Genomic DNA, 11455 nt, shown 5'->3' on the forward strand with positions numbered 1-11455 from the left:
TCCAAAAGAAAACAGGTGCAACAGAACATCAAAATGATCCATGGACAAGGAGTTTATAGACTGGCTCCAGACCAGTCCTCTTGAGTAGAGGGGAAATGAGTTTATGAGTTACAGTAACGATCTTCAGTCTGAATATCAGGCGGAGTTTACACACAGTCCGAAGTTTGGTATGCGTATTTTTATCTGCCATCCGAAAAAATATCATCACGCACAGAAAACGTTGCACACTTGTGAGTCCGATGCATTTTTATTATTATGTCCGTCGTTCTTATGTCGTTCTATTTGCAATACGAAACAAATAGTCTCTCCTGTATCCACCACGTTGCAACATGAGTGACAGGCTGAGGCAGCAGCGCTGATATGGAATGGAAAAGGCAGGTCGGGGAATGGTTATACTGGACACAATGCTCACGTTCACCTCGCCAAGCCGGCTGTGCGCGGTGGCGGGTTGCTGGAGCACCGCTTCCCGGGGAGAGAGAGCAGAGAGAGGGGGGCCAGTGAGGTGAAGCGAGCCGCTCGGACTGGACTCCAGCCGAGCGGGACTCGGCCACATCTCTGTCTCCACGGCTTATTTTCGACTTGCATGTGTGACAAACTGCGAGCTTTGTCTACTTCACTGACGGTGAAAAAAATCCACAACGAGGAAGGTATGCTGGCGTGTGTGGCGTGGTGGCTGGGTGCCTGTCTCGGTGCTTTGGGGTGCGCGCACGTCATGTGAAAATCGGCTCACAGAATCGGCTATTTAGAGTGACCGGCGCAGATCACCGATCGAGGCCGATCACTTGAAAATCGGCCATTTCCGGTCACGTGCCGATCGATCGGTGCATCCCTACCACCCATGTCTGCCTCTGATTGGCCTAGGCTAGCATCAAACGTTGTTCATCCAATCACATTCGCTTGGCTATCCTGCATCTCTTTCTACAGTCTGTGGTCAGACAGATTCACTTGTTAGCATGCATGAAAGACGGCAGTGTTTATATATTTTTTTATAGTCTGGTCTGTGGTTAATAACGCTGTCGCTACTCTGACAGTGCACATATATGTAGCCTATAGCCTATATAGACATATATATATTTTTTATGATATAAGATTCATGAGAATCGATCAAGGGTGATATAGTGATAAAACAAAATAGGCTCAATAAGCAAAGTGAACTTGAATTCAGCTTATTGGCTCAAGAGTAACATTTGAATTGAATAAATAATTAGAGGAAACAAAGTTTAGAGTGACAACAAAAATAACGGGCCCCGTGAGTTAAATTGCCAGGAATCCCTTGTCGCCAAAACATCAGAGGCCCTATCTTCCCAAACGTGCTAATTTAGCGCTTGCGCCCGTTTAACGCCGTGCGCAATGCAAATTAGGGGCGGACACAAGCGCATGCCTGTGATAATTGTACTGGGCATTGGCTGCCACAAGCCAAAGCAGGCGTTTCAGCGCTAAAATGTGGTGATAGATGGCATTATGCTATCGTCAGCAGCGCGCAATTACTTTGCACTAAGCTTTGAAAAGGACCTCTTATGCGCAAATACCTCTCTGCGCTGCGCGCACCATAATCTCCGTGCAGCGCAGCGCAGTGCAAAAAATAATTCCTTTTGGATATGTCATTACGCACAGCCTTGACATGCCAGGACATCAAATGATGCTGCTAAAATTGGGTATTGGCAGATAATTCAGTGAGGCAATCAACTATAACTCACTGAGAAACTTTTATCACATCGCAAAGAGGGAAATGAATTGAGAAAACTTGTTGGACAATGGACATAGGCTATTTACCTTCATAACCACCCGGAGGGTCGTTGGCACCACAGACGATCTGTCAATAAGCTCTCTCTGTCCTCGCATGAGTGAGTACACTCTATTACGCATGGAGAGAATTACAGCATATTGCACGCCTCGCGCAAACAGCCATTGCGAGACGGGAATCTGATTGGTTTTGATTGACGTAATGCCCAGCCTTGCCTGGCCACGCCTGTGAATAGTTCTGGTAGTTAAGACCGCCCAAATCCCATTTGCGCAGGCATTTTGGGGCGCAGATGATTTTGGCACGGCTCTAATTTGCGCTTGCGACACGCGCCGTGAACCTTTCCGCATCCCGGCCGAGAATTGCATCCCCAACATATTTCGGGGCTGTTTTAACTTAGAAATCAGGGAGGTCACGTCTAACAGACAATTATATCACTTTTAAACAGTTAAATTTCTGTATAAATCATTACAAGTACGCTCCCGTGAGGTGGGGATGCTGTTTTTTTGCTGCTGGGCGGGGGAGCAAAACTCTGCAGAACACTGGCAGATGGCGCAAGGCGGAATGCTATCTTCCCTGCTATAAGGCACGCGCAAACAGGTGCGCAAGCGCTATTAGGGGATAGCGCCTGTCGGAAGATAGGGCCCCAGAGCCCTAACATTGGTAGCCCAGTAATAATGCCTAAACACTGGTAAGCCCCCCCAAGTTCCCCCCCTAGGGCACAGCGGACAGGCCCCCCGACCCACCAGAGGAGGTACTAGTGCAGTGACCAGGACACGCCCCCGTAACATGGGGGCTCGAACCTGCGACCCTCTGATTGATAGACAGGGAATCTATTGCTGCACCCGGACTACCTGTTTATGATAACTAGAAACAGAGCACGCTGAACTGGCAGTGCTCATTCCTATCGTGCCTCGTAGGGCTGGCGAGAGAGGGCAACCCTGCTGGACCGAACGAAGTAATGGAAACCTGCTTGAATTGTCGCCATTGGTTATAACTGAGCATGCTGGACTTGCGTATACAAGCTTAACCCAGGATATAAATGATTCACCAAATCCGAATCTGTGCAGTGACTCCAACATATAAGCCCACTCAACCTCATCGAACGCCTCTGTGCATCGAGTGATAAAATTGCCGCACCACTGGTCTTACTGTTATCCGCATATGGTGTTGAGGAGGCGTCTGACATTAGAGAAAGAAAACCTATTCAGGATGAACTCTGTCTGATCCGGATGAATAATGGATGACAAATGTTTATTTAGCTGGGTAGCCAGCGTTTTAGTGATTACCTTTCTGTCAAAATTCTGGAGCGCTAGAGGTCTGTAGCTGGCCGGATCAGCTTCATCCTTCCCCTTTTTTTAAATGAGTGAGATGTTAGCTTCATAATGTGTTAGGCAAGACTTTGTCCTTCACAGAGTTAGATGCCTTTCTGAGGAGGAGTGGAGACCTTTTGTTTATCATTTAAAGTCCCTGGAAACCAAAACCCACAAAAACCTTCTAACTATTCAATTTAGGGTCTTATGTGAGTAATTGTGTGCCTCAGAAAGTAGGAGACATTAGTTTCAACCCAAACCCCCAAAATCGCCACTTTTCTACAAGGTCTGGATTTCCACTTCCTCATTGAAGAGAGCGGTGCGCGCGGTGCTAAAATGAATGATCTTATCACGTCATACGATTTAATCGAATCACACGCACGCACGTGCACACACACACACACACAGTAGCGCTGTGCACTCGCAGCGGCAGTCTCTCTTCCTCTCTGTCAGTATGCGCTGAGCAACGAGCGAACACACACACACACACACTCCATCTCTCTTTCCTTCTCTCTCTCTCTCCGTTTCCCTCCCTCTCTCTCTCGCTCTCTCTCTCTCTCTCTCGGAGGAGACCTGCAGTCCTGCACGCACACACACGGGACACGCCCACACAGTCCGCGGGAGAAAATACACTCTAAAATCGAATTGATTCTCATGACTTTTGTCATGACTGTCAAACCTAAATGTATATACTATAATTTGGCTGGTGGCTTATTAACATAGGTTCCTGTGATGTGATGAACTCAAAATGCTAAATAATAAATAAAAAAAAATCTGGTTTCCAGGGACTTTAACTTATTGAGTGCCAATGACGACAATCGTTGTCAATTGCTTTAGTAACGTAGAGTGCCAATGACGACGATTGTCGTCAATTGCCTTTTTTGACGGTGGGACGTGGATCAAAGCCTAATATATATATATATTTGGGGCATGTTGAATGTGTATAACCTATTTTACAGAACCCTTAGGTGGCGACAGTGCTCTCCAGATTACAGAAAGGCGATGAAAAAACAGAGAAGAAGTCGTTGGGGAAACGGAAATCGCATCGCATCCGTATGCATCGATATGCATGAAGCATAACGTTAGCTGTGCCTGCAGCAGCCAATCTGCTGCCACAATTGAGCTCCTCCGTGTCCGCTGCGATAGCCCATCTGCATGATCAGCCGTGGAGTTGTTATTATTCTCAACTGGAAGCATGGGAGCCGGTGACAAACACACGCGGAACGCTGTAAAAAAGCTGGATGTAGCGCACCCTTCACTGTGCACAGCAAACGCAGCAGAAAGCCACCAGAGACACTCCCACGGAGGAGGGGTTTGCAGTTGAGGGGGGGGGGGGGGGCACGCAGAGCAGCACACAACACTGACCCAGACAGACCCAGACAGCAGGACAGGATTGGCAAACGCAAGCCAGAATATCCGATGCCCACCAGCAGCAAATCAAGACCAGCAAGAAGCTGCAACCAGCAGCGCACGCAGGGGCCAGCGCTGCTGGTTGCAGCTAAAAAATATTATTTTGCCAAACAAAATTCCCTGGCCTTAACTGTTTTATTGAAGGAAATTATTTTTGAGGTGTGACTACATCAGAAAATATTAGCTTCAGAGTCAGTGATGTGTTTGAAATGTTTAATTTCACAAAAGGCTCATTATCTCAGCTTCTAGAAAAAAACGGCTGTTTTTGGTTAAATCAAGCTATCTTCTCCGGCTGATAACTAAAGAACGGAAAATGATATCAATAAACCTGTTTTTGCTGATGATAGAAGAGAGTCTCATCATTCTTTTTGCGTGTTCGGTGTTTACATAGTAATATCACACAATATTCTGTGGGCCTCGAGAAATCACTGAAAACGCTCTGAAACTCTGGCACTGGGAGCGTCCGTTCTCCAAAAGTGGCTGGCACTCAATGAGTTAACATATCTTATCTCTGTCTGGTTTGTTTTCAGCTTCACTCAGAGAGAAAATGCCTTCCACATCAGAGGAGCATCTCACCTGTCCTGTCTGCTGTGACATCTTTAAAGATCCTGTCATCCTGAAATGTAGCCACAGCTTCTGTAAAGCCTGTCTGCAAAGATGGTGGACAACGAAACGCGTGCGTGAGTGTCCAGTTTGTAGGGCTACATCTTCACAGAGAAAACCACCATGTAACTTGGTGTTGAAGAACATGTGTGAGGCCTTCTTACTGGAGAGAGATCAGAGAGCTTCAGCAGAGTCTGAGCCTTTCTGCAGTTTGCACTCTGAGAAACTCAAGCTCTTCTGTCTGGACCATCAGCAGTTTGTGTGTCATCGCTGTCTGGATTCAGAAACACACACCAACCACACAATCAGATCCATTGATGGAGCTGCACAGCATCACAAGAATAAACTCCAGGAATATCTGAAGACTTTAAAGGAGAAACTGAAGATGCTTAATGAAGTTAAAGGAAACTGTGATCAAACAGCAGCACACATTAAGGTCCAGGCCCGACATACAGAGAAGCAGATTAAGGAGGAGTTTAAGAAGCTTCAGCAGTCCCTTCAAGGGTTTCTACAAGAGGAAGAGAAGGCCAGGATCAATGCACTGAGGGAGGAAGAGAAACAGAAGAGTCAGACGATGAAGGAGAAGACTGAGGGTCTGAACAGAGAGATAGTAGCTCTTTCAGACACAGTCAAAGCTATAGAGAAGGAGCTGGGAGCTGACAATGTCTCTGTCCTGCAGAACTACAAGGCTACAGTGGAAAGAGTCCAGCGCCCCCTGCTGGAGGATCCACAGCTGGTCTCAGGAGCTCTGATAGACAAGGCCAAACATCTGGGCAACCTGAGCTTCACAGTCTGGGACAAGATGAAGGAGATGGTATCCTACACTCCTGTGATTCTGGACCCAAACACTGCCCATCCAGCATTCAATCTGTCCGAAGATCTGACCAGTGTGCGATGGGGAGAGACACAGCAGCTTCCTGACAATCCAGAGAGGTTTGACAGAGATATATCAGTCCTGGCCTCTGAGGGCTTTAACTCAGGAACTCACAGCTGGGATGTTGAGGTTGGAGACAGTCGATTATGGGGACTGGGTGTGTTAGCAGACTCTGTCCACAGGAAGAGAGGCCTATGGTCTGGATTATGGGGAATATGGTTCTATGATGGTAAATACAGAGCAATCTCCCCATCGGGTCCAAACACTGATCTCACCATGAATAAGCTCCAGAGGGTCCACGTGAGACTGGACTGGAACAGAGGAGAGCTGTCATTCTCAGATCGTGATACTAAAACACACATACACACCTTCACACACGCCTTCACTGACAGACTGTTTCCATTGTTCACCACTGGGGTTCATGGAACTCCTCTGAAGGTAATACCAGTGAAGGTCTCTGTGACAGAACAGCCCAGTTAGAGAGAGAGAGAGAGAGGGGGGGAAGGGAGAAGGCTGCAGGGATCTTGCACATTGAGCCGTCTCATAATAGGGCTAAAGTAATTCAGCAGCACCGCCATGTGGCGGTAATCTGTAATTACATCACAGAAAGGGGTGAGAATGCATGGCATTCGAAGTAACTCCTGTATTTGCAACACACATTTGGAACAAGTTACGTATTGATTTGAAAGCATCCCTGTTATTTAGCCCCTTATCACTGCCACAAGCACAGACAGTTTGTCAATGAAAGTAAAGCATATATTAATGGACGCTTTTATTCTAATTTAGGGGCACTCACAAAATTTGAATCCAATAGTGTGAATGTTATCCCCCGAAAAATGTATAGTTTTCTATCATGTAGCCTACTGTTAAATAGGCCTAGTAGTTCATTTTCATACTAATACATGAAAGTACTTTGTAAAGATGTACATTTGAGAAAAGTTTAATCTTGTATGCCATAGGTATGTTTTGTAATGCTTTAATGTTTAAGTTAATATTAACTTAAAGTTAGTTAGTTTAGATTAGTTAGTATTAATCTTTCTGTGTTTTGGTTATCATTGAATAAAAAAAGTTCTTCACAACATTGCATATGATTCACAACATCTGATGACCAGTCGGATGTTTATTATTGTCAGACACTCCAGCTTGAAGAACGCACGCTGTCACTGCATAGGGATATTGCATAATAGTTGTATTTTCTATCAGGCAACTTGGATTTACAACAGTATAAGTGGAAATGAAAACGGGTACAATATGAGCTCTCAGACATTTATGAAATTGTTCTAAATTTGAATGTTATTCTTTTTGTAGGTTTCCAATTCCTCATGAAGCCTTGGTTCGACGCTCCCACAACTCCCCTCATTCTCCTCAACCGAAAAATAATCCACAAGACCATTTGATGAAGTTTAACTGTTTACTGAGACGAAAAGGACAAAAAACAGTACAGAAAATATGTCCATTTCCAAATCCTCGGTTAGAGAGGGAAAAAGAGAGATAGAGAGAGAGAGGTCAAAAAACCGTGTGGCTCCACTCTCTGTTCTGTTTGACTGCCACACCCCCTCCTCCCACCAGCATCAATTTACCCAACTTAAAGTGACAGTGTACGGTTACTCCACAACAACAGCAATATTCAACCATGTAACTTTATGCATTTTAAATTATCCACAGACTCTATGAAATTACTGCAGCAACGTCTGTAAATACATTAACTGTAAATACTGCAAATATCAATCAAATTACTTTTAAAACAATGCAGTCTAACTTACTGATATTTTAATTATCAACTTCAATTATTGCCTTTTAATTAGTCACCCATTAATGAATTGCATTTACGCTCCTACACTTTTAATATGGAATTCCAATATATACGCTTATGTCACATAGCCTATGTGATCACATACTGTATGACATGACATTTTCATAAACAACATTTATTTGTCAGTATGGGAGCTGAAACTAGGCGTTTCCTTTCAATCTAAATTTTGCATCATTGCTCTGCTGGGTGAGTCTGGAGCAGAGGATTTCTAGCATGATGGTGTTAAACACCGAACTGAAGGAACCTTGCATATGTCCCTGAGGAGTCGAGATGTTGCAGTATGTGATGCAATCCTATGTTGACTGCATCATCCACACCGACCTGTTTGCCCGGTAGGCAAACTGCAGGGGGTCCAGCAGGTGTCCTGTGGCGTCCTTCAGGTGGGCCAACACCAGCCTCTCTGAGGATTTCATGACGACAGACGTCAGAGAGACGGGCCTGTAGTCATTTAATCCTGTGATGGAGGCCTTCTTGGGAACTGGGATTATGGTGGAGCTTTGAAGCAGGAGGGGACTTTACACAGCTCCAGTGATCTGTTGAAGATCTTTGGGAAAGTGGGGGCCAAAGGTTATGAGATCATACTTCATATAGGCTAGTTGAACTTGCAATTGCAAAACATATAAGTTTGTGAGTTATTTACTTATTGCACAGACATGAATGCGTATTTTTCTTGTCACTCTAAATTTCATCACTTTGTTTCCTCTAATTATTAAATTCAAATGTCACTCTTGGTGTTACAATAAGATTAATTCAAGTTCACTGTAAATGCGTATATTAACCCTATTTTTTTTTATCACTATGGTATATCACCCTTGATCAATTCTCATGAATCTTTATAATATTTTTCAAATATTTGTCTAGGCTATTCACCTTATGTAGCACCGCCCACTTGACCCAGTTGTGTTATGACTTCCTGTTCAAAACACAGTCTGTTTTACCTGGTCACTGGTACTGTACTGTCACAGGAAGTGTAAACACAATAGGAAGTAACTGGCTCACCCCTGTCTTGGAACATAAGGTGAATAGGCTACATATGTGCACTGTCAGAGTGGTGGCAGCGTTATAAACCATAGACCAGACTATAGGAACTTATATTTTTCTCCAACAACATATAAACACAGTGCCGAAACTGCAGAAAGAGATGGAGATGCAGGATAGCCAAGCGAATGTGATTGGATGAACAACGTTTGACACTAGGGCAATCAGAGACAGAGAAGGGCAGGTCATGCCTTCGCCATCCTGGGAAAAATCTGGCCTCCAGGCCACACTAATGAGGGTTTCCGACTTCCATGATTGGAAATGGCCCCCGTGAAAAAGGTCTATACCGGCCACACGCTGTCTTGTGTGTGTGTGTATTGGGGGGGGGGGGGGGGTTGCTGATGTTACAGAGGAAATGCTTTGATCATAGGGGATCAATCAGTCCTGAATCTTCATGCTGGAATGATAAATGGAAACTCCTCATATCTGCTCAAAGACTTGGTATGTGTTCATTGGAGATGTCAACAGTCCCACGCAGTGAGACCTCACATAGAAAATCACCACTGTCATTCAATGACTCAGCAGCAGTGGCTGAGCTGAAGCACAGGAGCCTTGTGGGACAGTACAGGTGATGCCTTCATGAACTGCCAGAGGACTGAAAAGGAGCAGATTTCCCTCATTAGGAACAAAGTTCAACAACCACATTTGATTCGTTCCCACAGCAATTTCCAACACTGAAGGCTTCATTTCATTTCTCAAAATGCTAAATGAAGGATTTTCAAGGGCTGTGCCAAGCCTAATGTTGGCCACACTCATTCAGTGTACCTTGTCAGCAGTGTTAATTTTGTTGACTACAACTAAAACTAGACTAAAACTACCCTTTTTCACTGTCGAAAACTAGACTAAAACTGACTCAAACAAAGTTGTGATGACAAAGACTATGAGGAAATCTATTGACATTTTCGTCAACAAATAAAAACTAGAAGAAAATGTTATAGGGAGGGACGAATTGGGAAGAGATCCAATCAGTAGAGAAAAAGAATAAGTTAAACACTTAAATATGTGTCTGTATTGCACATTCAAACCTTAATACTCCATAATAACAGATTAATAGATGTTTCCAATGAGTTTGAAAATTCTAGAGAAACAAGAAATAATGCATTACACTTAATCTAAGCCCGTTCTATTTTAGTCAACTAAATCTACCGTAGATTTAGTTGACTAAACTAGGCTAAAACTAAAACATTTCAGATAACTAAAAATATGACTAAAACTAAATGGCATTTTAGTCAAAAGACTATGACTAGAATGAAATAAAGATTTGCTATCAAAATTAACACTGTTTGTCAGATCATAATTCTCAACTGATGCAGCAACGTTATTGCAAATGCAAATATTTCAGCAGGCCTTTTTGAATGGGCCACTGTGACCTATACATCATGAACACATTTCAACATTTAGTGCATGAACTTTATTCTATGGATGCTTTTGTAAATCTGACAAGGCCTAATGACACCATTAGCAGATGGGATGGTGGTTTAACAGTTGATCCGATATAGAGAGCCAAAGTGAACTTCACTTCCTGCTTCAGCACTGTACCAGAGATTTTCATCCGCCATTTATTTTCCCATATACATTTCGTAAAATGCTTATACATTTTTTTTACTTGGTCAAACCAAATGGTTCAGCTACATTTAGAATCGGGAGAGACCATACAACATTTCACTCGGACCAAAACTTAAAAAAATATTGTCGAAAAAAGATTTTAATGTTTTGGTCTGAGTGAAATGTTATGTTGTTTCTCCTGTTTCTAAATATATCTGAACCGTTTGGTTTAACCAAGTAAAACTATTTGTATAAGCATTTTACGAAATGTCTATGAGAAAATAAATGGCGGATGAAAATCTCTGGTACAGTGCTGAAGCAGGAAGTGATGTTCACTTTGGCTCTCTAGCATCACAGTGATGAAGGCATGCAGTAGAAAAGGAAAAATAGACAGAAAACACAATGATGCGATCTGGCCAGAGATATACCCACCCACTCATTTGATTCCATCTGCAACAGGATCCCAGGAGTCTAGTCTGTTTAAAGCACTTGACAGGCAGCCGATGGAGGCACAGCTGAAACCAAAGAGAGCTGCAATGAGTGAAAAGGCTCCAATCAGTTGTCATGGTGGTGCTATTTTTACCCTCCTCAACATGGTCATACTACTTTTTGCCACTAGAGGGAGGCAAGCGCTAACAAAGTCAGTCTCACAAAAAGGAACATGAAATAAAATTCAACAATTGCTGCAGAATGGCATGCATTTGTAACAGTGCGTACGCAGCAACTTTTTAATACAATTATTGCCAAACTGCTCACTCAAGAGTTACATGATGAGCAGAGCAGAGACTGGCCCGGTTACCACTGGACACACTGCTGTAACTGTAGGCAGAGGTGAAAAGAGTACTTACAAATCCTACTCAAGTAGGTATTGTTACTTTAGTGAAAATTAGCTCAAGTACAAGTACTAGTCCAGGAAATTACTCAAGTAAGAGTAAAATAGTAGCCTATTTAAAAGTACTCAAGTAAAAGTACATTTGTGTTACTTTAAAAACGTTTTCTATTTAAATTATTTACCCTAATACATTTCACCAGGCGAGTTTCTAGGTTCTCAAGACATTTGGGGGCTTAGCCCAGCCCTCTTTAGTGATGCAATTTGAAATGAATAGTGAAAAACTAGA

The 11455-nt window shown here is 43.4% G+C and overlaps 1 protein-coding gene across 1 annotated transcript; it reads left to right on the forward strand.

Annotated features, from left to right (window-relative positions):
• Positions 1-5011: 5011 nt before the first annotated feature.
• LOC310776288 (nuclear factor 7, brain-like) lies at positions 5012-6421 on the forward strand (the record flags this gene model as incomplete). Its single annotated transcript, XM_083636494.1, has 1 exon — positions 5012-6421. The coding sequence occupies one exon, from the start codon at positions 5012-5014 to the stop codon at positions 6419-6421; it is 1410 nt and encodes a 469-aa protein (XP_083492620.1).
• Between the last annotated feature and the right edge of the window lie 5034 nt (positions 6422-11455).

This window comes from Poromitra crassiceps (genome assembly GCF_964638095.1).
Source record: "Poromitra crassiceps genome assembly, chromosome: 5".
NCBI lineage: Eukaryota > Metazoa > Chordata > Actinopteri > Beryciformes > Melamphaidae > Poromitra > Poromitra crassiceps.